Source organism: Rhinolophus sinicus, chromosome 5, assembly GCF_057876585.1.
Source record: "Rhinolophus sinicus isolate RSI-liver-muscle chromosome 5, RSI-T2T, whole genome shotgun sequence".
In the NCBI taxonomy this organism is placed as follows: Eukaryota; Metazoa; Chordata; class Mammalia; order Chiroptera; family Rhinolophidae; genus Rhinolophus; species Rhinolophus sinicus.
The window spans coordinates 77,285,458-77,312,354 of NC_142505.1; the positions used below are offsets into that span (position 1 = coordinate 77,285,458).

General features: G+C 48.0%; 1 protein-coding gene across 3 annotated transcripts; it reads right to left on the bottom strand.

Annotated features, from left to right (window-relative positions):
• Positions 1–2,696: 2,696 nt before the first annotated feature.
• VDAC1 (voltage dependent anion channel 1) lies at positions 2,697–26,897 on the bottom strand. 3 transcript variants are annotated; one of them, XM_019740333.3, is made up of 9 exons: positions 25,958–26,897; positions 16,016–16,088; positions 15,453–15,502; positions 14,627–14,779; positions 14,482–14,534; positions 8,309–8,536; positions 6,591–6,741; positions 4,656–4,713; positions 2,697–3,638 (listed from the first exon to the last, which is right to left on the bottom strand). In XM_019740333.3, the coding sequence occupies exons 2-9, from the start codon at positions 16,080–16,082 to the stop codon at positions 3,547–3,549; spliced, it is 852 nt and encodes a 283-aa protein (XP_019595892.1). In that variant the 5' UTR covers positions 16,083–16,088; positions 25,958–26,897; the 3' UTR covers positions 2,697–3,546. The 3 variants fall into 3 exon arrangements, with proteins under 3 accessions (XP_019595892.1, XP_019595893.1, XP_074169610.1); XM_019740334.3 differs by having other exon boundaries at positions 25,735–26,034; XM_074313509.2 differs by lacking the exon at positions 25,958–26,897 and adding an exon at positions 16,211–16,289.

The following is a 26,897-nucleotide window of genomic DNA, read 5'->3' on the forward strand; positions in this document are numbered from 1 at the left end:
GACGTCAGACACTGCGTAAGGCATCACGGCCCTAGATCCGTACGTCCCAGCGTGATGACGTCACAGCCTGCACCGGGGCTCTGGTAAAGGAAGGAAATAAGAGAGGAGAGTGGGAGATGCGGCGAAGGGGGGCCCCCAACTCGGCTGCGGGTTAAGGATGTATTGTGTAAGGTGTGAGGTGTGAAGAGCGAGCCCCTCCCTGCCTCCCACGAGATGGGATACCACACGGCTAATAAAAGTGACTTAAAACATTTTTAAAAGGAAGAACCAAGTGTATAACAGACTGATCCCCAAAGGCAAAGGAAACACAAATGTTAACGGTGGTCATATCGGGGTGGTGGAATTATAGGTAAATGTTTTATTTTTTCTTTCCCCATAATCATTTATTACTTCAACAAATATTTAGACCCTCTCCAAATTTCAGTATACAGCAGTGAACAAAACGAGCCCCTATCTTTATGGAGTTTATTTCCTTGTGAGGGAGACTGTAGTGTAAAATACACACTATATAAAAATGGAAAAGGTATTATGGTGAAAAGCTGGGAAATAGAGGCTCAAACAGCTTCCAAATCTCCTACAATAAACTTCTATTACTTTTTAAATTTTGTAACTTAAAATCCCCACTACATGAAAATGCAAATTTAGAAACTTCCAGGGAGTTCCTTTAAGTCCCTGTCGCCGTGCTTTGGTCTGTATGTGCTGTGAATGTTTCCTTAGTAAAGATCTATAGTCTTCAAATAATAAAAGTTCCATTTGATCAGATTGCAGGAAAATCAGTGTGTCACAAAGCAAGACATTTACTAAACCCCCGGTTCCACCACTCTGGTCTCCATGATTCCTTCAGAATGTTGCTGCTATGCCCCAGACACAGCTGAGCTGTCTGGAGAGAGAAGGGCCTGTGTTCTCCTGAATCTGGTTTCCCTGGTGACAGGGAAACACACAAACTCTACCTTGTTAAGAAAACTAAGAGGTCATTCATCTGTTCATTTCCCCGAGTCCACCAGCAGCCCAGAGATTGAATGGTGCCCTTGCCGCAAACCTTCCAGGTCGCCAGGGAACAAAGTCTTCCGGAGTTCCCCTGGAGCTTTCCCTTCTGAGTACAGAAACCATCACTCAGTTTAAGGGGTATGCCTCTCAATTCTAGCTGCTGCTTGTTGGGGGATTCAGACTTAAACAGACCTTTATCTGTCATAAACACACTTTCAATCCTCACTTGTCTGCTTTGTTCCTCTGTCCCCATACCAGATTGTTTCAATTCTCTTACTGGTGAGATATGAAGGCATTTGGCACAATATTCCAACATGCCACATACAACAAGCAAGACATTCCCTCATACTCGGAGGGCCCTTTATGTTTCAAAATACCAGTACTGTACCTGGCACCTGACTGGCTGTACCCAGTATCTAATTATGTACAAAAATCTCTGGACAAATTCAATAAAGTTCACTTTGAAATAGTTGCATGTCTTTATGAACCTGGTGAAGACCAGTATGACAAACACTGAGGCCAGCAGGTTTGAAGTGATCAGTTACACAAAATGCTAGAAGTAAATCTGATACCTGTGTGGAATTAATCACTTCCAAACATCCATAAAAAGGAATTCTACCTAAAAACAAGTATCATTAAAAAGAGTTCACACTTGTTAAAGCTGGATGTGTATGTAGTTTGTTACTATTCTATTTTGTAAGTGTTTGAAATTTCCAGAATCATTTTTAAAAATATAAATATATGGCAGAATCCTAAAACCACCCCCAGTGACCCATGCCTTTGTATGAACCCCTGCTCTTGAGTACGGAAAGGGGCCCATGAATATGATGGGAGATCACTCCTGTGCTAAGGTTGTTATATGGCACAGCTGACTTTAAGAATGGGAAATTATCCTCAGTGGGCCTGACCTAACCAGGTGAGCCCGTAAAAGGGGTGGGGCAGTTATAAGTTATTGGGATGTAATATACAGCATGGTGACTATAATTAATGGTACTGTGTTGTATACTTGAAAGTTACTAAGAGAATAGATTTTCAAAGTTATCACAAGAAAACATTGTAACTGTATGGTGACAGATGTTAACTAGATTTACTGTGGTCAGTTCAGTGTACACGAATATCGAATTACTATGTTGTACATCTGAAACTAGTATGTAATATGTCAGCTATTTCTCAATTAAAAAAATAAAATAAAAATTTTAAAGTGTTTAGAGCTCTTCCTGGAGTTCTGAAGTGTGAGAGGGATTTGACAGTGAGATTGTTTCTGTCCAGCTTTGAAGACAGACGGCACCACGTGGCAAGGAACACAGGAGGCTCCCTTTGTTCAGTGGCCCCTAGCGAATGGCCAGCAAGGAAACAGGAACCACTATCCTACAAGCAAAAGGAACTAAATTCTGCCACAACCGTGTGAGCCTGGACGAGGACCCTAAGCTCTGTATGAGAGCAGTGCAGCTGACATCGTAATTTCAGCATTGTGAGAACCTTAACGGAGAGCCCAGCCACACTGGACTTGGCCTTCTAACCTTCAGACCTGTGAAAGAAATGAGTGTTGTTTTAAGCCACTCAATTTGTGGTCCTTTGTTATGCAGCAATAGAAAACTAAAAATATCTCACACACACACACACACACACACACACACACACACACACGGAGCAAGGGACCAAATGCCCTGTTTATTTACACTTTTATTAATAAAGACAACAGAAGAAGATGAGGTTTCAATATTTTATTCAAGTTTTATTTTAAGTGATGTTAATTACAGCATTTGAAAGGGAGGATCTAATTCCACACAAAATGGGAGACTCTAAAATGTACCCATTAAACTGCTAAAAAATAAACTGAGTGGCGAGAGTACAACAGAAGTCTAATTTAGGTTCCGAGTGTTGTCACCATGTGATTACAGTCACAGAGACTCTTCCCAGCTTACAGCTGGCGCTCTTAGAACCTATTTCACACTCTGGTGCAAGGGCAAAAAACCACAACATGAGAGGGAATTAAATCCTGAATAATTGGCTTCATCACATCTACCTTCTCCACCCCAAAATGGCACAAAAGAAACTACGACACCCTGCAGACTACTTTTGGTGTAAAAGAGGTGATGGACCCGGGTGGAAGCAGGTCATGAAGATCTATCTAAAAAAGTCCCTTCGATGAGTTTGTACACAACATCAAACAGTGAGACTCAGTTAGAGTGGGAAACCAAGGTTCAATTCTCAGGAAGTCACAATTTCATTCATTTATGCGATACAAATTTACAAAGTGCTTACAAATCATCAGCTTCCACTTGCAGCCATTTCTAGATAAAAAAGAAACCTGACATCTCTAGAGGGGCCGCCAAGCTCCCGCCAAGTCTACAGCTGAAAGGACCTTTTTGGGAATTGGGTTTCTTCTGTACCTTTGAAAAGGTAACACCTTAAAGCTGAATCATCTTTAACCTGGAGGTCTAACATAATATTTAGCAACATTTGCATCCCAGACATACAACATTAAAAGGTACACTAAATTCTGAAGGTAGCTATGCTGCAAAATAGTTTAAAATTAAACGATTGTACAGTATTCATTTATGCTTGAAATTCCAGTCCTAGACCAAGCTTGTGGCCACCAGCATTGACATTCTTGCCATCCAGCAGAGCTGACAGCGTCAGTTTGATACCTGCAGGGGGGAAATCAGGAGGAGGAAAGGGGGAGGGATAGAGGAAGGAAAAGAGAAGAAACGTTAACACAGAGGGCAAAGAGAGATTGACACGGACTAGAAAGACTGACACACGGAAGAATGCTGGAGCACACTAGCAAAACCACACCCAATTCAGAACCTGTTCTAGCTGTGTGTGATCAGCAGGGGCAAAAAAAAATCACATGGCCCTTTTATTCCTGCTACTTAGCACCATCTGATTAATTAACAGGTAGCCTAGAATGAGCTTATAAAACAATCAGTGTTATTCCACAGCCTCCCCAAATCCACTCTAGGGACTCCCCTTTCCTTTTTCTTCTCATTGTCCCCTGCTACAGTTCATCTCTCTACCACTGGCGCCAAGCAGTAAGCTCCTTCAGCAATAGCCCCTTGAAATGAAACCCCAATCAGGAACCAGACGCCGAGGTCTGACATCCACATTGACAGCATGTATACATGCACATATGCATATACGCATGTACACACGTACACACATACACACACACACAACTGATATCTTCCCTAGAAAAGCTTGATTATGACATGTAATCTTAGATTTCCAGGGCTCAAAGGCCCATCTTGTCCAAAATAACCCCAAGCTGGTATTATCTCCTATGGCTCTAAATACCAGGGACTAACCAACTGTGCAGAGGAAACCTGCAAACCAGTTTTACTGTGGGGATGACTTACGGGCTAGTTTTAAGAACCTGCTGGAAATTAGTTTCAAACATTATGTACACTGGGGGGAAAAAAAAGGATGGAAGCAAAGAACCAAAAATGTAACATGTGTGTTAGCCTTGGTCTTTTTCTCTCCTATCTGCTACTTCTCCTGTTCTCCAAACGTTGTATAATGCCTCTGCACTCCTTTATAAACACATCATTATAAAATTTTATAGACACTCATTTACCATGTACTATACAGGCATTTATAAAGCAGCAAACCAGCACCACAATTTTTTTTAAGACGAAGAACTAATTTCACACAGAACCAACACATACCTGGCTTTAGGGTCTGAGTGTATCCTAAACCTATCAGGCTGGAATTGTTCACTTTAGCCTAGTCAAGGAAAAGAGAAGACAGAATGAAAATGTTTAGTACTTCACGCTTCCGTGTCCAAAATGAATAAGGGCTTTTTAATCAACCAACTCTGGACTTCAGAATCAAATTCTGTCTTTTTTCACGACCACTTTGTTTATGGGATTCATTAAATTCAATACGAAATATACCAAATTTGGGAGCTTGGTCTCACAAGGGAAACTCAAAGAGTCAACATAATTTTCAATTAAAAGGAAATTCTTTACATTTGATTCCTAAAGGTATGAATGCCCATTTTCTTTTCTTCCCCCAATTGCATGTATACTGAGTAGGTCTGTATTTAATTTATAACATATGAGGACACTTTCATGTATGGCCAGAGAGATAAAAGGCTTTCTAGTATGGGGGATTTCTTAAACATCTATTGCTTGGATGAGGGAAAACAGAGCAAATGTTAGACAGGGTTTTGAGACTTTTTTTTTTTTTTAAGGCAGAACACTGTTAGAATTTCTTCATCATGAAAAAGAGAAGCGAAAATCCCACTGACATGAAGAAAGTTCAACACTGACAAACGAGTTTAAAATGTCTACTGGAGCAAGAGAATGACTCAGCCAGTCACTTAAATTTCAGTACTTAGTCAAGGTGGATGAATCATCAAGTTCAACAAAGCAGCTTGAGTCCATAACCATTTTGCCCTCATTCTTCTGCCGGAGTCATCGGGAAACCTGGGCCTCTCCCTGACCCCTTTCTGGTGACATAACAAGGGGTCAGGAGCAGAGAAAGCTCAAGCCACAAGAACACCAAATACTGGTAAGAGATGGGCTTCCGAGCAGTTTGTTTTTCTGCTCAAAGGCTGTTTTCAGACCTGACATCTCCCTCAGAAGAGCAGAGCAGGGGGTAAGGAGAGCCTCCTGGCAGGCAGCGACCCGTCTAACCCTTCCTTTTTGCACATACCATCCAAGTAACAAGGCCCCTTTTCCTTCGTTTTTACATGCTTAACATTCAAGGAGCCAAATTCAGTTCCTATTTCAGGAGACTTAAAACGGGCTGTCTGTAAATTATACAAACAAGCCCAGAAACCATCCTGCAACATGAGATTTCCTCATTCCACCCCAAAAGGGGTACAGCTGGCAGTGACTTGTGACGTCAGAGATTGAGCTTGACAGGACTTAATACAAAAACTGTGCGTGCAGCAACCCAAGGATGGGTCCATGAGCAATGCTACAGGGTCTGCAAGATAAGACTCCAACTGCCCAATGCCAGGGCCTGTTTTCTTAATCTGTGATATAGGAGCTGGGCAAGAGAGTGACAAATGAGGGGGAAATGAACACTTAAAAGCTTAGGGCTCAAGGGAACCCCCCTTTACAGTCTGCAGCATGGCACAGGGACTGGTTAGAGAAGGAGGTGCCGCAGCCAGTCTGGGCCAAATCCAGGCCCCAGCACTTACCAAATGTCTGCCTTTGGGCAAGTTACTCAACTTCTCTAAGCTTCCAGTTCCTAATTTGTGATAATAGAGATGGAATGATTTTTTTTTTTTTAAGGAGGGCACAGATGACAGTGGCCCATGTGGGGATCAAACCAAACCGGCAACCCCGGTGCTATCAGCACCACGCTCCAACCAAAGGAGCTAACCGGCCACCCCAATGAATGATTTTTTTAAAGAAGGGTGGGAAAGGCACCTACTTCCAATGGGTTATGTAAGAATTAACTACAGTAACCCACATGTAATGGGCCTGGCACCCACAGGAAGTACTATTACTAGTATTATGTTACTCGTTTTGATCTCTTTTCACAGTGAGAAAATCTCTAGCCAAAGCATGGAACTCCAGCAATCCAGAAGGATTCCAAGCTTGGGGTCTGTTGGGGCCTGGGCGATGCACGATTCCAGAGGTACCTACCGAGAAACAGGCGTCGGGGTCGATCTGATACTTGGCTGCTATTCCGAAGCGAGTGTTACTGTTTCCTGCTGTCCAGGCGAGATTAACAGCAGTCTCCAACTTTTTGTTCACCTTCTGATAAATGGAGCCACCAAACTCTGTCCCATCATTTCTGCAAACAAGCACAGCACAGATGTCAAGCCGCCCAGGAAGACAGGCTAGAGCAGGTCAGGGCTGCCCACGTCTGACAGGACAGGGATGCTGTGAATGGAGTGAACTGATCCAAAGCAGGCACCAAATAACAGGAAGCCTGACAGGAGTGGAGCAGACACCAGAGGTGGGAAGGCTCAGGGGCAGAAGGGAAGGCTATTTCAGCCATCCCTGGGAACAACCAAAGGCAGCTCAGTCAACGACTCAGGCTGCATGGAAGGTGAAATTGGCTTCCAAAATATTCTTTTAAAAAGATGCAATAACTAGGGCATTGGGACTCGGGATTCTGAATGATTTCTTTCTTCTGCTGCTAATATTACTATGTTTAAAATAAATGCTTGTATCATAGAAATGGTAAGGGAGGGGAAGCAAATGAGAAGAGAACACAGCCAGAAATGGCAAGAAAGGTTGTGCCACATGTGCAGAAAGCAGGTTGTGGCCCTTAGCTCCACCAGCTATACAGCTGGGGGGACACAGCCAGAACTGACCCAGCCCCTTGGAGGAGAAGCGATTACAAAAGAGCTTAACCTACAACTCAGACTCGTCCACCTGCGCATTGTGTTGGTCCTTGCGGCAACCTCTGTGGTCCTGGTGGGACATGAGAAAGCGCTACCTGCTACACTACAAAATGTTTCTGCTCAAAATGGACTGAAACCCATCTCTAAGTTTCCTGTGACGTTTTAGTTTGAAAAGACTCTAAATTTATTAATATCCATTTATTATATTATTAATCATAGAAATTTCCTCAAAAAACTTTGTTAACAGAAATGTGCTTCGTTTAGACACTAACACCATTTACTTGTCTTTTAGTTAAGAAGTCATTTCTTTAGTGACCTCTAGTGGAAAGAAGGAAATTTGGTAAAGTTGTCCTCATTTATGCCACAGGTTAATTCCTCGTGTGCACCGGGATTTTACTGATGAAATTTTTGTTTCCCTTCACATAAGTCAGCACTCTACTTCAACTCAAGTTGGATTACAAGGGCTCTCTCTGACCTAAGCTGTAATTTTCTCCTCCCTTCACTATACTGTCCAGGAGTTAATCAACTTTTAAGTGCTCCGTCATGCAGAGAAGACGCTCTGTACTTAACCAAGCTAAGCATCTCCTGACTGATCTCCCATGTCTACATTCCATTAAGCTGATCCCCACAGACAACAGAGAGAGAGAGACAGAGAGAGAGCTGCACCTGTCCCCCGTTTTGTTAACTAAAACCGAAAGGCCCTCTAATATCCACTGAGCTGCAGGGAGAGGAACCTCTCTGGACGGACATCACGCCCTTGCTGTCACTGATCATTCTCTGTGTCCCAGTGACATCGCTGACTGTTCCCAGAAGAGAAAGAACCTAAGTCACATCAGGGAATGAGTAGGTGGGAAACAGAAAAATACCAGCAGGCCATTTTGTTCATCTGAGTCCAAAAAACTCACTTGACAGTGATGAAAAATTGAGCTGAGGAAACAATCGCGAAGCAGAATTCCCCCCCACACACACACACACACACACACCCTCGCACGACCACACTCCCGTACTTACACATTAGTGTGAAGCTGGAATTCATCAGTCTTGTAGCCAACCGCAAAGTTGCTCTGGGTCACGCGAGACTTTGCGGTCTCAAAATTCATCTGGTAGCCCGCCAGCCAGCCCTCGTAGCCCAGCACCAGAGCGCCGCGGATGGAAGGCCCGGCGATGTCAAAATCCACGTCGCAGCCCAGGTTGATGTGCTCCCGCTTGTACCCTGTCTTGATTTTAGCATTTTTTTTCCTTAAGGAAAAGAAATTGCATTAGCATCAGAAGGTAACTCACATGGAGAGCACCAGGCCAAGAAATGCACATTTTAAATAAAGAATCCCAGCTTAAATCAGGAGGTAGGGGGCCCAAGTCAGGGTCCCAGACCTCCCTTCGGCAGCTGCTGTGCCACAAGGGGCAGGACACATCCAGTCTGCAAAAAGGACGCAATGACAAAGTGAGAACACAAGCCTGACACAAATGAGCTCAGTCATTTTCTCTCACGATCCTCTCTCTGTATTTAATGCAGGGGCCGACGCAGGCCTTGGTTAGGTGGAGCGCCACCATATAATTATCCATGTCATGAGAAGACACTATCTACGCAGCAGCTCTTAAGGAGATGGACGTCTTCTTACTTTGTGACACACTTAAGTAAAAAGAGAAATAAAAACTAGAGCCCACCTAAGTAAATACAACAAAGTTAGACAGCTTTTAATTCAGCATTCATGAGACTCTAGTGAGTATATATTTCAGAGAACTGGGTACTGATATGGAACTTGGGGCCCTGCCATCATGGGGGCCAGGAAGACCCCAGGTCTAGTCTGCTGACCCCAGATGCGTACGTATGACCAGGTCAGTGCCTCCCTTGCCAATTATTCAAGACCCAGGCTTCCTCAGGAAAAGTAGGTGAGTCGTGTCACCTGCAAATAATAGTATCACCATGCCTTTTACCAAAAGTCAATCCTGGAAACAAGATCACATCTACCAGATAAAATCGAGACTATTTGCACCTGAGTGTTTCTGTCACTCAGCTACAAAGGGGACATCTCCCACCGAGAGCCAGCTGCCACCTCAGCAGAGCCCCCAGGGGAGGCCAGATCTGCTCAGAGGCCCAAGACTACACAGCCATGTCCACCCCAGCTCCATTCACCGAGGTGAAAGCTTCATCCCCGGCACCCAGACCCGGCCCTGAGCACCATTCCCTCCTAAGAGGAACCAGTGCTCCGTGGAAAAATACTAGGCTCCAGGTCGGGGCAGGAAATGTGCAAGGTGAGCTTGAAGCATCTGTCAAAGACTGGTACTGAGGCGGAAGCAGAAGGACTTGGAGCCACCCCAAGGAGGACAAGGGCTTCAAACATGGGATGACGGGAGTGTCCTGAAGAAAATGTCGGCCATGGATTGAAACACATTGAATGTGTAAATCTATGAACTCGTAATGACAAAATACACACAAATCAGCCTCCTTTAGAGAGTACCCATTGGTAATTTTGAAAACAGTAAATAAAAAAGGAATCAAACAATTATCCTACCTTTCCTGTACTAGGTTGCAAGGTAACCAAATAGTTGCTGAGAAGTTTCCTTTTATTGAAATACTCAGGCTAATAAATGAAGAAGGATCCTGAATAGCACTAACATACAGAGAAAAGCAGGCCTTCTACGTGCAACCCAGTGTGCGCAGACAGTACCACTTACCAGCATACGAGTATGTCAGCACAGCCCTGCTCTAAATGAAATCAAAATGTGACGAGGCCTCTACACTCACCAATTCACAGGAAATACAGGGGACAGGGAATGGGTTAGATGACACCACAAAGATGGAAACAGCAAAATGTATATGTAATTCTACAGGATAAATGATCTCGTTTCAACAAATAAATGGCAAGGGGAGAACAGAGAGAGAAGAAGAATCTAAAAATTATGAGATTTAGGAGACATAGGAACCAATTTTTTACAATTCTGCATGAACGATTTTTGATTCTGTAAAAAAAAAAAATTCATGAAATCATGTAAATCTGAACAGGCTACAGCTTTGAAAATATTAAGAAATTATGACTATTTTTACAATGTGATATTATGGTTATACTGTTTAATTAAGAATTATTATTTAAAAATACATATTAAAATATTTATAGGTGTAATTATGTGATATCTGTTATTTACCTCAAAATTATCTGAGGGTGGGAGGCATTAATTATGAATGTGTAAATAAAACGTGACTGGCCGTGGTCATGTTTATTAAAGCTGGGTGATGGGAATATGAGCATTTAATATACTTTTCTGCATTCTTTTGTGCGTTTGAAATTTTCCGTAATAAAAAATTTTATTAAGGTGAAACACCCCAAGTCCTCAATGAGATAAGAATTTCAGAGGTCATAGTTGAAAATAAAGCCAACATTGTGCCCAAGTGACAATGAAACTTGCAACTTTTGTTCAAGTTCCTTCTGTACATTTTCACAAGCTTTAAAGGAAAGGCGTAAGCACCAAATTCTCTCTCAAGAGGAAAGACTCAAAATAAACCTCTTTTGGTCTGCCTGCTCTCTGGGGGAAGAAGCCTGGATTTTGGCCAAGTATCCAATTGGCACCAAGGTGGGTGGGGTGATTGATGAAGACAGCTGCTCAGAGGCTGACATTTAGAAAGAGAGGGAGACCAAGAAATGTAAAAACTGAGCATCTTACAACTACTAGGTAAAAAGCTGTTGCTGAGCACGAAGTGTGATGCCTGTGGCAGGGCTTCCGCCCAGTGGGGTACACCAGCCACACTGGACAGTTTACACAGCTCCTCCACACAGTGTCTCACTGGGTTCTGGCCAGGGACACAAGGTCCCCAGAGAATGGGCAGTGCTGGAACAGTGGCTCAGGTTTCTCTCCAGATTTCTGATCTAATTCAGCATTCCATGGCTCTTGAGCTATTGCTCTTTCAGATATTCCTAAGATTTTCTTCTTTAAACAGTGGTGCTAATTTGACAAGCACCTGAGAGAGGCATGACTGATTTGTAGTTAACAAGCTGGCTTTACCTGTGGTAGGTACTCAGGATGGGTGCTGGTCCCTAAATGAGGTCTGCAGCCTCATTCATATGTGGTTATACTCAGCTCCTTATGGAAACCGTGATGCTTTCCCAGCCTATACCCCTCAGCTGCTTTGGAAAGCCATTTCAAGCCTCTCATTTCCAATCTCCATCAAGTCATCCCAACTGTCCTCAAATACCCAGTAGCAATGTTACACATTGAACCCCGAATCTTGGTTTCAAAACACCATTCTTCAATAAAAGGAATCAAGGCTCCTTGGAGAAATGGCTGACAGCAGGACTAAGGAAAAATAAGTAGAAGATAAACCTGGTACATCTTCTAAAGAAGTGCTCAAAAACCAGAAAAAAAAATGATAGGGGCTTGTCAAAAACACACAGGATGTTCTCAGAAAAGAAAAAACTAAAGGAGTTCATCACCACCAAATCAGTATTACAACAAATGTTAAAGGGACTTGGAGAAGGAGGAGGAGGAGAGAAAGAAAGATCAAAACTATAAATAATAAAATGTAAATGGATTAAATGCTCCAATAAAAAGACAGGATGGCTGAATGGATAAGAAAGTAAGCAAAGACCCACTTCAGATCGAAAGACACACACAGACTGAAAGTAAAGGGATGGAAAAAGATATTTAACGCAAATGGAAATGAAAAAAAGCTGGGGTGGCAATACTTAGACAAAATAAACTTTAAAACAAAGGCTATAATAAGAGACAAAAAAAAGGACCCAGCAATTCCACTTCTGGGTATTAAAAGAAACCCAAAACACTAATTCAAAAAGGTATATGCACCCCTATGTTCATTGCAGTATCTTGCCATTTGCAACCACATGAATGAACCTAGATGATATTATGCTAAGTGAAATACGTCAGACAGAGAAAGACAAATAACATATGATTTCACTTATATATGGAATCTAAAGAACCAAATAAAAAACAAACAGAAACAAACTCATAAATACAGAGAACATTTTGATGGCTTCCAGATGGGAGGGGGGCTGAGGGGGTGAAAGGGGGAGGGATTAAGAAGTACAAATTGCCAGTTATAAAAACAGTCACGGGGATGTAAAGTGCAGCATAAAGAATATAATCAAAAATAATGTGATAACTATACATGGTGTCAGATGGGTACCAGACTTACTGGGGTGATCATTTTATAAGCTATATAAATGCCTGATCACTATGTTGTACACCTGAAACTAGTGTGATATTGTATGTAATTGAAAAATAAAAAAATTTTAAACACACACACACACACAGAGGATGTCAACTTGAAGGCACTCCCAGTGGCCACACCGGGGACAGTAGGAGGGACAAAGTAAATGACAGTCATGGATTATAACCCATATAATAAACGTGCATGAATCCACACTGATATAAATGATTCCATAAATGGAGGAGAAAGATGATCTTCCTTACAGTAGAATCCCAGTTAATAAGTGTAAATGGAATGATGGAAACAGAAAAATCACCATTTGCCAAACATATTTGTTACAGGCAAGCATCACCAATGGACACTAATATTTGTGAGCCGAAGTATAAGAAATAGAATATTTGCACAGTCTCTAAGTATCTCCCCACAAGGTACTAACTGTTTACAAACAGAAAAACAGTAGCTTTATAGAGAAACCTGGCAAACACTTTAATCCAGTGATGAAAGTTAGTGTCGCCAGTAATGAGGCATATTGACATGTACCTCCTGCTGTCAAGCAACAGAATGGACACAACACTTCACTTCTGTAGTTGTCAAAACTGCCTAACCTGAGTTCAACTGAGGACACATCAGACAAATCCAAATGGAAGAATTCTACATAATAACTGGCCAGTCCTCTTTAAAAGCGTCGAGGTCATGAAAGACAAAGGAAGACTATGCTCCAGAACAGAGGACACAAAGGAGACTCGACAATTAAATGCCAGGTAGCATCCTGAACTGGATCACGGACCAGAAATAAGACATCAGGGGGACAATAAATTAATTAACAGTAGGATAGCAACATACTTTCCTGATTCCGATAATTATATTATGGTTATGTAAGATGTTAACGTGAGGAGACGCTGGGTGAAGAATAAATGAGAACCCTACACACTATTTGTGCAACATTTTTGTCTACGTGAAGTCTGAAATATTTCAAAATAAAACATTAAAATTTTTAAAAAACATTTCCCCTTATGGCTATTACTGCAGGACCTGGAGACTTCTCCGCAAACCTCCCAAAGGTAACAGGAAATCCCTTACAAATTGCAAAATGTGCCATCTAGGGCAGCAAAGTCCTAAGCAGCAAATTCATCTGTGTGGGGACATCCTCCAGCGCCTCGTCCTACCAGAGGCTCTCTCTGGATAACTTGTTCCATCGAGGCTGGGGGGGGGGGGGGGGGGAGGGAGGGAGAGGGGTAGACAAGCAAGGAGACAATGCTCCCGCAGAAGAAACTACAGCAAAGATGAGAACAAGAATAAATTCAGCTCCTGGCCAATGGACCTCGGATCATCCATAACCAAGTTATAAAAAGACTACAACCTCCAGAGACAGGAGCCTGCCTGCCCAGCCCCTTGTGGTCACCCGGCACCCAGTACAGGGTCAAAACCCAGGAGACCCTCATTCTAATAAACACTTATTGGAAGGGAAGAAAGGAAGGAGAGGGAGAGAGAAAAATAATATGGAATGGCTACATGCCCTGGAGCCAGTCATCTGAGTCTCCGAGTTTAGGAGACTCACTGCGGTGGGCAGAAAGAAACATGAGTGTTCTAGAAAAGAACGATTCCTTCTGACCACTTTGAAAAGCACCCAGGAGCTGAGGCCGACCAACACGCCATCTTGCCTCCTGGTGTTTCCAGTAACCATCCATCCAGCCTCGTTTGGTTGTGGCTGGAGAGCCTGGGGTAAAAAATGCAGCCTCCGGAGCCACAGAGAAATCAGGGACGCTCTCAGTGTCCCTAAGCAGGAAGCCGGGGAAGGGCCCTGGCCCCGGTGACCGGTCAGCCCTGCTTCCAAAGGCTGCCTGCTGCCCCACCACCTCGGCCACTTACGTAAGCAGCCACCTCACTCACGTGGAACGGAGCGTAACTGGACCAGAAATCCTGCAGCCTCCACAGCCGAGACAGGAGAACAATTAACAGTGCAGAATCTTACTGCTACAAAACACTGCTACATGTCCTTGCGGAGAAAACATGAGATCCTTACCCAGTGTTGGGGGAGAAGGATGAATCGAAGGTCAGCTTCAGTCCACGTGCAAGCTGAACGTAAAAGAAATGTGCCAGTAGGTTTAGTTACGAGCAGGCCAGCAGACGTCAAGCACTAAAACACTGTCTTCGCAGGCGACCATTACCTGATCTTCCACAGTAATCTCCGTGCCTAGTGTGTTGTCAGTGTTCCATTTCTCTGTGAACGTCAGCCCATATTCAGTCCACCTGTACTTGGTTTCCAGACTGCCGTTCACTTTGGTGGTCTCAGTGTTGGCTGAACCTGAGCTTGTAAATTCCTTTCAAGGAGAGAGAGAGTCACAGCCTGCCCACCAGGGCTTCACCAGATACCACCCCTAAACAATTAGGGTGAGACCCTGAATGTGTGGGGGCAAAGCTACTTCTATAACTCAATGAGATATTTAAAGTACAGAGCAGGGTGAAGGAGTCTGCTGCTTAAAGGAATCTCATGGGGAATTCTTTATCAGGAGACAGCTTCCTTCTTCCCCTGTAACTCTTTAGTCTGGACAGGAAGGGACTCTTCCTTCCATCCTGCCTCCAGCCTAGTACAGAGAAAAAGCACTGAGCTGAAGCTGACATTGCAGTAATTCAACCCCAAAACTTCTTCCTTCCAACAATTACCACATGCACAGTCTAAAAGGGGCTACTGAGATTTTTTTTTTTAATAATTATGCAGCATTGAACACAGGTCAGTTTTGAAATAAGATACACACGGAAAAATAAAACTGATGCCTGCCTCCTATACCTGTGACTATTAATAGCTACTGAACTGGGGAACCTATTGGCACGGTCCCCCTGGACCACCCATCCCACACAGGAAGCAATGAATGTGACAACCACAAACTGCCACAATCAAAAAATTCCCTTCATTTGATTCTGCCACCCAAGACACAGCAGTTATTTACCCATCTACAACAAACAGCCACGCACTCCGTGGGTCAGACAACTTACCAGTCCATTCTCAGATTTTGTTTTCAAATCGAGTTTTATTAAGCCAAATCCTAAAGAAAGAAGATAGTAACTGTTAAAAGGTTAAATAAGTAACCCGAGAGCAGCATCTCTGCCTCCCTTACGCTGTTTCAAAATGCCACGCGTACAGAGGGCGCCTGTCTCTGCCACTGCCGCCTGTGTACGGAATCAGTTGCCATGGCAGAGTGGCAGGCAACACAGGTACAGGCCCCACCTGGAGCCCACCTGCGCTGCCAGCGGAGTCTGAGAAAAAGGTGCAGAATGGCGTGGGCGTGTGCCTAAGGACGGGCTAAATGTAGAACTTGCACTTCACTGCAGCGGCACCCACAGAGCTGCCCCACGCCTGGGAGAGGGCACAAAATGCCCACTGGTCTGCAGCACCCTACTGGGGGCACAACCCACACTGCTTTCCTAGCTATAAAAAGCTCGTCCTCGTCCCCGGATGTGGAAGTTCTGAGAGCTGACTGACCCAGGCTCTCAAACTGTGATGAGCAAACATGCCACTCTGGTCTGTGAGCTGAAAGGCCACTCCATGCGACACTCACCATAGCCCTTGGTGAAGACGTCCCTGGCAGATTTGCCCAGGTCAATGTATGTGGGAGGCACAGCCATCTTCTGCTACAATAAAAGAACCACCAGGTTAAATACATTGGTAATTATGGAAATGAGTTTTCCATCAATAACAATTATTAGGTATAATGAACAACCAATAAACATCAGTAGCGTTGAGGTCTAGGTACCTATTGCTCCCAGGTGTGGACAGAGACGCCTGTGCTGTCTCACGCTTCCTTTTGTGGCCAGAGCTTGAGACACCCAGCACGTTTCTGTGGACAGCAGATCACCCTGACTTTAGACCTCTTCTCACCAGCAACCCCAGGGCTGAGCACAGGCCCAGCAGATAGCAGGAGTCAGTAAATATTTGCTGAATGAATTAATTGTCCAAGACACAGTCCCATGAGCCAGCTACTTGACTGAACTACGGGACTCTTGCCAATAAAACGTATCTTCTCACAAGAATGCTGACTGCTAAGGCATTAAACGCACTGAAGAAAAATCAGAACTTTTCATGGCAACCTATTTTCCGTACGGTCCTGATTTCATTCACTCAACAAATATTTACAGAGTACCTACTAGTGCCAGCATGGACCCAACTTTTCACAGAACTTTTGCATTTTAGGGGAACTCACTTTTAGAGCGTCATATCCTCTCAGGGAGTACAGTGAAATTTAACCAACTGGGTAACGCTTCACATGAAAAGCAATGCAAGCACGTATCAGGCTGCTCGGTATTCAAAGATGAATTAATTCAAACGGTCTTTGCCTCAAAGACCACACTGCGTCCCTGGGAGGCTTTGCTTGGGCACGTTACATACACAGAATTAAAATCCCAATCCTGGACGGTGCACGCTGGGTGCTCCATCCAAGAGCAGAGGGGCCATGAGAAAGCACCATCTTCTGCATCTTCTCCATCTCCAAAATCATTATCCTCAACTAGCCAGAAATTCAATTAACTCAAAGATGGTTCCGTTAATGTGTAAGATACAGCATCCCTAAACCAGCAAACCACGCCTGCACACTCCCCATCTGCAGTCACACATATATGTACTCACACAAATACACTCCTGCATGGCATGTTCCTGGTAAGGGGCCCCAGGGGAACAACACAACGGGAAGTCCCTTTCCTGACTGAAGCCTTACCTTCAAAGACACTGCAGGGAGCCCACAGAACCCATGAACACATTGTAAAAGAAACAACTATAAACTTGCATGATTTTACATTATAAGAATTATGGTCCAGGTCCTAGTTTACTTTTTTTCAGAGGTTTTGCTTATTCTGCCCCAACTCACTTTTGTGTCTGAGCAGAGAAGCAGCCCAGTGAGCTGTATATGGTATTTTTGCGTACAGTTATTTCTTACACATGGTCAGACTGGAACCATGGGTGGCTCAGTCCACGTAGGGTCAGGGCACAAAGAACATGTGGGAAAGATCCATTTGAGGCTGCCCCCATGGGTTCTTTCAAGCCTGGGCTCTCCCCTTCCACCCAAATCGGGACACCCGCCATCGGGACAGACCAGGAAACCATCCACCAGGCCCTCCAGAAATACCCCAGTGTGGCCCCCTCCCTGGAGAAGCAATGAAACAACCCTGGAGGGAAGGCTGAGGTAAGGAAGCCCCAAGTGGACTTGCAGAGCAATTCAGCAAAGAGCCCAGAACATTCTCCCCGCAATTACGTATCACTGGACCAAGCACCCCTCTTCAGGGCTGCCTGCTCCCCCGCTGGGCCACAAACTCAGCCCCGGGGCGAGGGGGAGAGCAGTCCAGTGGCATTATCTGTGGGTCAGCTAAGACCTCCCTGCACCTTGGGGACCACGGCGTTCCCGAGTACCCTCCTCTGGCTCCAGGACCAGCCTCACCAGACACGAGCAGCTCTCACATCTGGACAGGTCCGTCCCTCAGGGAAAAGGCAGAACACTGATCATGTAACGTTCCCCAAATGCCCTCTCTCATCACTAATCCCCAAACCCAAATGGACAAAGCCACCTGTCAAAAACCACTCCCCGCACAGCAAACATCACACTAAGTATGTGGCCACTAAGGAGATTACCTCCAAGGACAAGGGACTTGGGACAGCACAGGGACCTCAGGTAAGGCCAAGCTCCTTGCGGCTCCAGCTCAGCACCGGGCTGAGGAGCCAAACCCCTCCTGGACCTGAGGTAACACCCACCAAGGGAGCAGGAGGATGACTCCCCTTCACTAAGGCCCCCAACTGCCGTGGGTTATAGTATATTAATAGCTTCCCCTTCTGCTTTTTGTGCACCTTCCCCATTCCCCACCCCTCTCGTCTCTGGGTCTCCTGCTGCATTTATCTGAAAGGACTGGGACAGGGCCTCAGGTCACTGCCTCTCTGAGCTCAGCTTTCTTACAACTGCAAACATCACCCAGAAAATGCCCATTTTACACAGTTCTCCGCACCTGCTTCAAAAACAATTTTTTTGGTAGAAATAATGATTCCATTCCTGTTTTTCAGGCCAGCACTGGAAGGAAGAGAATTCAGCATTCTGCTCTCATTCCCTTTGCTGCCCGCCCTGACTCGGAGGCTGAACCCCGCCCCCCCCCCACCTGGATCCGCTCCCCATCTGTCTCCACAGCGTGCAGCCCACGAGCCTTCAGAAGGGTCTCCAGGGGCTGAGCGTGAAGCAGGGCACACTGACATGGGCAAAGCAGCCAGCCCCAGACAGATGCAGACCCAAAGCCCGCCGGGAGAAGGCAGGAGCGCAGGTTGTGCCCGGGGGATGGCTTCAAGGCAGAGCCTTGGGAGCCTGGTTCCCCGGGCTAAGTGGGAAACAAGGGACAAGCAGGGCCGGTTGCCGTCACTGGTGACTTTGAGAAGGACCAATAAATCACACCAGGAGGCAGGAGTCCTGGTTCCCCTCCACTGCGTGCCAGCGTACCTATCCAGCCATTCCCTGGCTGACCTTGAACAGCTTATGCAAGCGCCACTTCAGCTCAGGAACGAAAATCCAGCCCATACTGGAAGCTAAGAGGGGAGGGACAGTATATCGCCCAGCATGGTTGGCATAACGCTTACATAACCTCAGTCTTGGGGTGAGGTATCCTCCTTGACTCATCAGCTGCATGGCAGTGACAGCTGCTCTGCTCCCAGCACCCCCAGCACCCCCACTACCCCACAAGTACACACCTACCCCCAAATCACACCCTTGAACTCAAAGCATCCCAGAGCCTGTCATGCATAAATTTATCCAAAACATGGAAAACACTATGCGTACAAAGATGGCAAGGCCTGGCACATAGTAGGTATTCAATGTAAATGTCTTTTTAAAGAGTATATGCGCAATGAGCACCAAAATGTATTTATAATAGGAAAAAAATAGAAACTAAGTATCTGAAAATAGAGACTAAGTAGATGACAATGTAATGAGGAAGCAGGAACTCCCTGCAGGGCAACTGCACGGCTGCCAGGGAAGGGGAATGGGGAATGGGGAGACCCCCTACTAGTACCCTCACCCCCACCTTGGCCTAAGGAGAGCTGAACTCAGGCTGAGGAGGCCAAGTGCCTTCAGAAGTGAGCACTGCCGCTTCTGAACTCAGAACCAAGTGTGGACTTTATTCTAAGGGCTTTGGGGATCCCTGAGGGTGAGTTACACGCCTGCTTGGGAAACTCACTCAACCAACAGATTGCCAAAAATGTAAATGACAATATCTACTGTTGGTGTCGAAAAAGGGCACTCCCATTCACGCCAAGTGGGCGTGTTAGGTACAGTACAGCCCTGTTGGAACCAACTGCTGGCAGTCCTACTTGGGCGTACACGAACCAACCCTAGGGGCAATTCTACTGCTAGGGACCCACCCACCCTAGTCCCCAAGGCTCCCAAAGGTGGGTACACAAAGACACTCACTGCAGCATTATTCGTAACACAAAACCCAGACGCAACCTAACTGTCCATCAATAGGGAAATAAATGAATAAAACTTAAGGTACTTGCAAACTAAGGAACACCATGTGATAAGCAAAAAGAATGAGGTGGAACAACCATGGTGCACCCCTGAAACTGATATTATGTTGTATGTTAGCTATATTTTTTAATAAAAATCTTTTTAAAAGAATGAGGTGGATTTATACATGTATGGTGGCAGAGAAAGCTGCCTATACTATAGTTAAATGAAAAAAGCAATTCCACGGAGTTAGAGGAAACCCTTTTTACATACACATCTTCCTATGTTCACACGTGTGAATGAACGGAAAAGGCCGTGGAAGGACCTGAGCCGAGCTGTGAATGCGGCTGCCTCGGCACTGCTTCTGGAAAGAAAAGGGGAGTCTAGGGAGTGGAGTTAAAAGAGGATTTTCATTTTTTATTCTTCTTCATTGTGTAAGCTGTTTGTGTACGTTGTTTTTGTTTTTGTTTTAAGGATACGTTACAAATCCAACCAACGTGCCTGAAATGAAGCCATGTTGCCTTTGCAATGCCACAACAAGTCACATTCTAAAAGGCTGTGGCAGCCGGGGTGCCAGGAGGAAAAGCTATACTGGTTCCAAGAACAGAGTCAAACCACACTGAGATGGCAGGGTTAACAAGCAAGGCCCGTAGGGGGCACATTCTACTCGCAGGTGACCCCTTATGGCTTTGGGCCCCAGCCCAGAAGGAAGGAGGATGGCAGAGCCCCCCAACTTCAGTGTGCATGAGAATCGCCTGAGGCACCTGTTCAGAAGCTTCCTTCCCTCCCTCTCAGCCTTTTCCTGCCTAACAAACAGGCAGGGCAGCCCTTATGTGCCACTGAGAAGAGAGGGCACGCTCCCCGCACCAAGGACCACCCCAGAACCCCCACTTTGAAGTATGTTCTTTTCTCTACCAAGGCTCCCTCAGAAGGATCCAGGCAGGGGAGCCTTGGTGCCCTCAGAGAGCCCACAGCCATTGCCATGGTTGACACAGGGAGCAGGGTAGCCCTCGGTCCCCAAACCTCAGCTGGGAGGAAAAGTCTTCTGAACACAGGTAACAGCCAATGGGTTGAGCGACAACATCTCCAAGGGCAAGGGTGTCACAGGGCTAGGACCACCCTGCCACGGCATTTCCCAGCCCATCCGGTGCCCAGGCCGCAGGACACAAGTGACTGCTGGAAGGGGCTGCAAGCCTGCAGAGGTTCTAGCTGGCGCCAGCCTTTCCTAGCTGTGTCACTGTGGACAAGCCACGTATAACTTTTATTCCCAGTCTCGTTTTGTTCATCTATAAAATGCAGCTAACAATTGTGCCTTTCCACCCGACTGGCTGCAGGGACTAAGTGCGTTCACAGGTGGAGCACAGAGGAATGTCTGGTACACGGTGAGCGCTCAATACGTGGGATGGGAACCACAACCCACTGCGCGGGAGTCTTCGCACCGCCCTTCCCTCCTCCATCCTGCTCTGTGCCCCAAGACCTGACCATATAGACTGGTATCAAGGGACTATGGCTGGCTTTGGCCAAGAGGAAGCATCAGCAGAATATGGGGTGAGGATGGGGCGCTCATCCCCAACCCAAGCTTGTTCCCTGCTGGACCTTGGGTGGCCAGCGACTACTTTCCACTACCCAAGCCCACGGCTCCTGCAAAGGGCCGCTTCCCACTTCCAAAGGACCCAGACACCCCTGGTCTGGAGTGCCACTCTCTACCCACACCTTCGCAAATGATCCCTCATTGTGCTTCTTTGATTACCCCGCACGAGTGTGGGTCTGATTCCTGCAAGGACGGCAACCCACACAGCACTCATCACGAGGACCGTCACCACCCTGGGTTCCCCTTGGAAGGGAGACTTATGGGAAAGCCTTTGGCTCTGTTTCTCTACCACCACTCTAGGCGGCACGTCAGGGCAGAACAGGGCCAGCCTATAGGAGGAGCATCAGACAAACCAGGGATTAGAGCAAAAGCACCTTCCCCTAACTCCAAGGACCAGGGAAAGCAACTTCCCCAGCAGGAGGCCAGCCCAGCTCTGCCAGCCACTATGTGGGGCCACCACCATCAGGAGTCACCCCACACTTTCTCACCCAGAAGAGGCAGCCGAGGAGAACAGCCCGTGGTTGGGTGTCCAGGATGCTGGCAAAGCCGATGCCCCTTGCTCTGGTAGCAAGTCTGTGTTCCCAGTACAGCTGTCCTCCCCTCCCCCTCAACGACAGTCTCACACAGGGCAGCCCCGCTTTCCAGGCGTTGCTTCTATTTTAAAACATCCTGGGAGCTGGGCCACCAGCAGCACAGCCTTCCACAAGCCTCAAGAGAATGCAGCTGACTTGGGGGCCGCCTACCCACCCACCCACCCATCAAGGGCAGCGTGCCAAGGTCTGGGTCCCAGGTGCACCCAAGGCTCCTGCCTGATCCAGTGCAGTTAACACAGACAGTGCTAGGAGTCAAGCAGTCCTGGGTTCCAATCCCACTCTACCACCCTCTAGACATGTGACTGTGGGCAAGTCCCAACGTATCTGCACCTCATTTTTCCTCAGCTCTAATATGGGGAAAGAGTATGTGACTCAGCATCATTGTGAGGACTAAATTAGGCTAATATAAAGCACTAGGTACAGTGGCTAGGACCTGGGAAGCATGCAACAAACATAGCATTTTGTTACAGGTTTTCACTTTATATATTTCTTATCATTATGGCTGCTGTGCAGGCGGCCGAAAGGTCACCCTGAGCCACAGGGTCCAGAGTCCTCCGTGACCATAATGAGGTATTGTTTAGTTGAATATTGTCCAGCCAGGTCCTAGAAGAATAACTCCCACCTTATCCCGGGAAAACTGGCCCTTCTGATAGAAACCCAGTGCCACTTTCCTTGCAACAAATTGGGGTGACTCCCCTGACAGCAATCCCCTGACAGCTGGCCTGCTGTGCACCTGGCTAACTCTGATCAGTGTGAACGAATAGCGCTTCCCCTCTGAACAGCAAATGCTCCTTTTCAAAAAGCACTCCCATCTACTAGCTCCTCGCAATGGCCCCCTGGAGCGACAACTGCAGTTTGAAAGCACCAGCACTGGAACTAGCCAAACCGGACCCTGAACCCCAGCTCCACTGCTGCTGAGCTGTGTGACCTTGGATGCTTACCTCACCTCTCTGTGCTCAAGCCTTCTGACCCATGAAATGGAAGCAACAGTCACTCTCTCCCAGGGCACGTACGATGATGGATTCAATGTGACAGAACATATGTCAAGCCCCCAGGAGGGTGCTAAGCGTGCAATCAATAAACAATGAATGTGATGATGATGACACTTTCATACTGGAGAAACTGAGGGACAGGAAAGTGACTAGATCTGTACTAGACCCTATGGCTGTGTTGCAAGCTCAATCTGCTCTCCAGCACTCTTTCCAGTACAGTCTGGGTAAAGCACTTAGATTCCCACTCACCCTCACCCTCCTGAGAGCAAGCAGGAAATGGGAGCATTGTGCCCAGGCCCAGCTGAGGACCCCACTGCTCACCTTTCTTCAGGGGCTACCAGACGAGTCTGTGGGGAGCCTAAAGCCACAGGCCCTGTGGGCCCGGAGGGGCTGCCTGCAGGCTTGGCTGGCCCTCAGCCACACACATACCTCTCTCAGTCTCTACCTTCAAAGCTGTTCACACTGTGAGCAGCGCCGTCCAGGGCAACGTGGACTTCAGCATCTAGGGGGCATCTGACCAGGAAAGGTGGGTGTGAATGTGCCTTGTCAACACCAACTAAGCAGTGGTCGTCCACATCCACCTAGAGTCCCGCCAGACCAGAAGCGCACGGGCGATTCCTCACTAGAGTGCCCCGTGAGCCCACGTCTGTGTCTATCAAGGGCCCCTGCCTATAGCTTTAGAAGAGCAGAAATAAAACTAATCAACTGAGAGCAGCCACCGTCCCCAGGGTCAAGCACTTCATTCAGGTCAACTCCAGCAGAAGCCCTTGGCCCATTCACTGTACAAGGGACGAGGTGACAGCCCAAGGCCTTTAGGAACATCCCAGCCACCCATGCCACCCGCCCTGCAAACCCAGAAACACTAGTTCAACAAGTTTCCCACAGGACTTGGAAAGTCACAGAATGAAGGTAACGCCTTTGAAGGAGTTATTTCAAATGAGGGAAGTTTTGCCTCTCACTGCTCTAGGGCTGTACAAACCCTGGCAACCTGACTATGTGTGACTCTCTGCTCGGCAAGGCTACTTCCTGGAAGTGAGTGAGATGTGAGTGTCCCTCAAAAAGGATGTCCAGCATCAAGGCGCGATGGTCTGGGCCTGCAGTGGCTCCACACGCCCATTCAATAACTCCACAAATCCTTAATGAGCACCTACTATAAGCCACATGTTGGAAAAGCAAACACTATCTTGTCCATAAGCGTGAGTCAACTCCTAGATAAAAAGCAAAGTGCCTTTACCCCACAGACCCTTCTTAAGTACCTACTGTGTGCCAGGTGGCACCACAGGCACTGAAAACAAAGCTGCATAGGGCATATGCCAGAGGGTGTAGAAACTCAGTCCACAGCTGAGGTGGACAGAAAGAAGGCAGGCCCTGGGCAGTCTACCCTGGCCTTGCCAACAGCATATTAGGCCAAGGAGCCCATTTCCCTATCTCCTCTGGGGAGGGTGGGCAAGAGGATGGGGCCTCAGGTGGAACAGGCCTACCTCTGCACCCACATTCAATTTCCAGTTCCACCTTGATCCTGTCTGTAAACTTCAGCGATTTTTCATGAATTATCATGAAAGTTACTCAATGCCTAGCACACAAATGCTTAATATTACCTAACATGTAAAATATCAGGGGCTGTGTTTATTGAATCTTTTCCAGAACGCCATGTGGAGCAAACCAGTCTGCAGGGAATGGGCTAGGTCCTCCCCAAAAAGCCTTGTCAAGGCTTCTACCGAGACTTTCTCCTTGCCAGGCACTATTCTGAAGGCTTCTCGCCCATCAACTCATTTTATTCCCAAAAATCCAACGAAGGAGAGGTACAATTGCTCCCAACCTATAGATGGGAAAACTGAGGAGTGGTATCCTCCCAGCTGTGTGACCTTGGACAAGTCACTTGGGCTGCGGGCCTCAAATCGAAAGCTCTGAACCAGTTTCGAGAATGCACAGCCTCATTTGGTAATGAATGAGCGCCGGAACCAGGAATCCCTGCTTAGGCCGAGAGACCAGCCACATGGCTCCGCGGGGCCTCCTTTTCCTAGGCCTAACCTTCTGCCCAGGGCCCAGCCCCAGACCCCGCGGCCTAAGTCAATTCTCCGCCTCCCGTTCCGCCCCGAAGGCGCTGGCACGCGCGGACAGTGCCCGGCGCCAGCTTCTCCGGGCGTAGGCCGGACAGGGCGTGAGGGACTGGGGGCGCCGGGACATGGTCGCCACGGTCGCCTCCCGGCAACAGCGTGACCTGCATACGTCCGTGGGCCCGGCCCCGCGAGCTTGGGTAACAAACAGGTCCCTGCCCGACCCGCGCTGGCGGCATCGAGGGCCAGAGGGCGCCGCCTGGAAAGGTCACCTAGACCTGCAGCCGGCCGGGCCTCCACGCGGCGGCCCGTGTCCCTCCGCCCTAAGTCCCCGCGGGCTCTGGCCCCAAGCCGCAGGCGCCTCCGGATGTCCGGCCTCTCGCTCCCCAACCCCAGCCCGCTCGCCACCCGCCCGCGCGGCCTGCTCTGCAGCCACTGACCCGCCAGGCCCGCGCGGGCCGCTCCGGCTCCCTCCCCTGCCCTCGCCTGTCCGTCCCCCATCTCCTCCCCAGCTCCCCAGGGACAAGGCGCACAGCCCGGGACGCAGGCAGAGCCGGGGCCCTTCTGCTGCGCCTACCTCGGAGGCAGTGGCGATGGGCTCAGCGACGGCTACGGCGGGGGCTGCAGCGCTAGGAACTGAGAGAGCAGCGGGGCCGAGGGCGGAGCGGCGCGGACCGCGGCGGCGCGGACCCGCCCCGACCCTGCGCGTCCAGCCCGGCGAGCTCCGCCCCAGGGCCCGCCCCGGACACCACCCAGGCCCACGCCGGGGTCCCGGTCCGGGTCCTGAGCCGTGCTCTCACCTTTCTGCGCCCCTCAGTGCCCGCTGCGGACGCGAGAGCCCACGGGCGTGCGCGGGATTGCGTCAGGGCCCGCGTGCACCCGGGCCCGGGGCGGCGGGGCTGACGTGCTCACGGTGTGTGCGTGCGCAGGAACACGCGTGCCGGCCACCAGCGCCCGCCAGTCTCTGCTGGAAATCCCACCGGGTTGAAGCGTCCGGGATGGGGGGGGACGGGGGGCTGTTCCCGTTAACTGAGCGTCGGCCAGGGATCCTCTGAGCTAATGCAGACTCGCGGGGTCCAGGACCTCGTGCTCGGCCTTGCGTTTGGGAGACAACCCCTCTCCCCCAGGAGCTGATGTGGCTGGCGGGTGGCGCTGGACCCGGACCTAGCCTGGGTGGACGAGGTGACCCCGGGTACCCCAGAGCAAAGCCAGCGCGGGGCTTTAAATCGGGCTCCCAGGCCCGGATTGGGGATCGGGCGCCCAGGCAGCGGAGATACAGAGTAGCGGCCACGACTGTTACTTCTTCGCTCCCGACACATTGTTTCCGGCGCCGCGGACCCTTCTTCACGCCCGCCCGGCACGTAGACCCCTGCGGTGCCGGGGGGCAGCGCCCAGAAAACCCCTGTGCGCCAAGTTTGCAATCCAAATTAGCAGTTTTCCCCGGTAGCGAAATCATTTTCGGAGCGTTTGAGAAGTGAAAAAAGCAAATTGCGTTTTGCAAGAACATCTGCTGGGTCTCATGGTGCTCGGGAGGTACCACAGGTTACAGCCAGCCCATGGCCTCTTGGGGAACCCGGAACCGCGTCCACCCGGGCCCTGCCTCCTCGCGGAGCTCAGATAAAGCGTCTGGAGTCACCCCGCTAGGCCTACGCGTGTGGTCTCCATCACCACTGAGTGTCAACGGCATCCCACGCGCGAGGGCCATCCCAAGCCGACTTCCCCAAGCCGCCGTCAAGAATT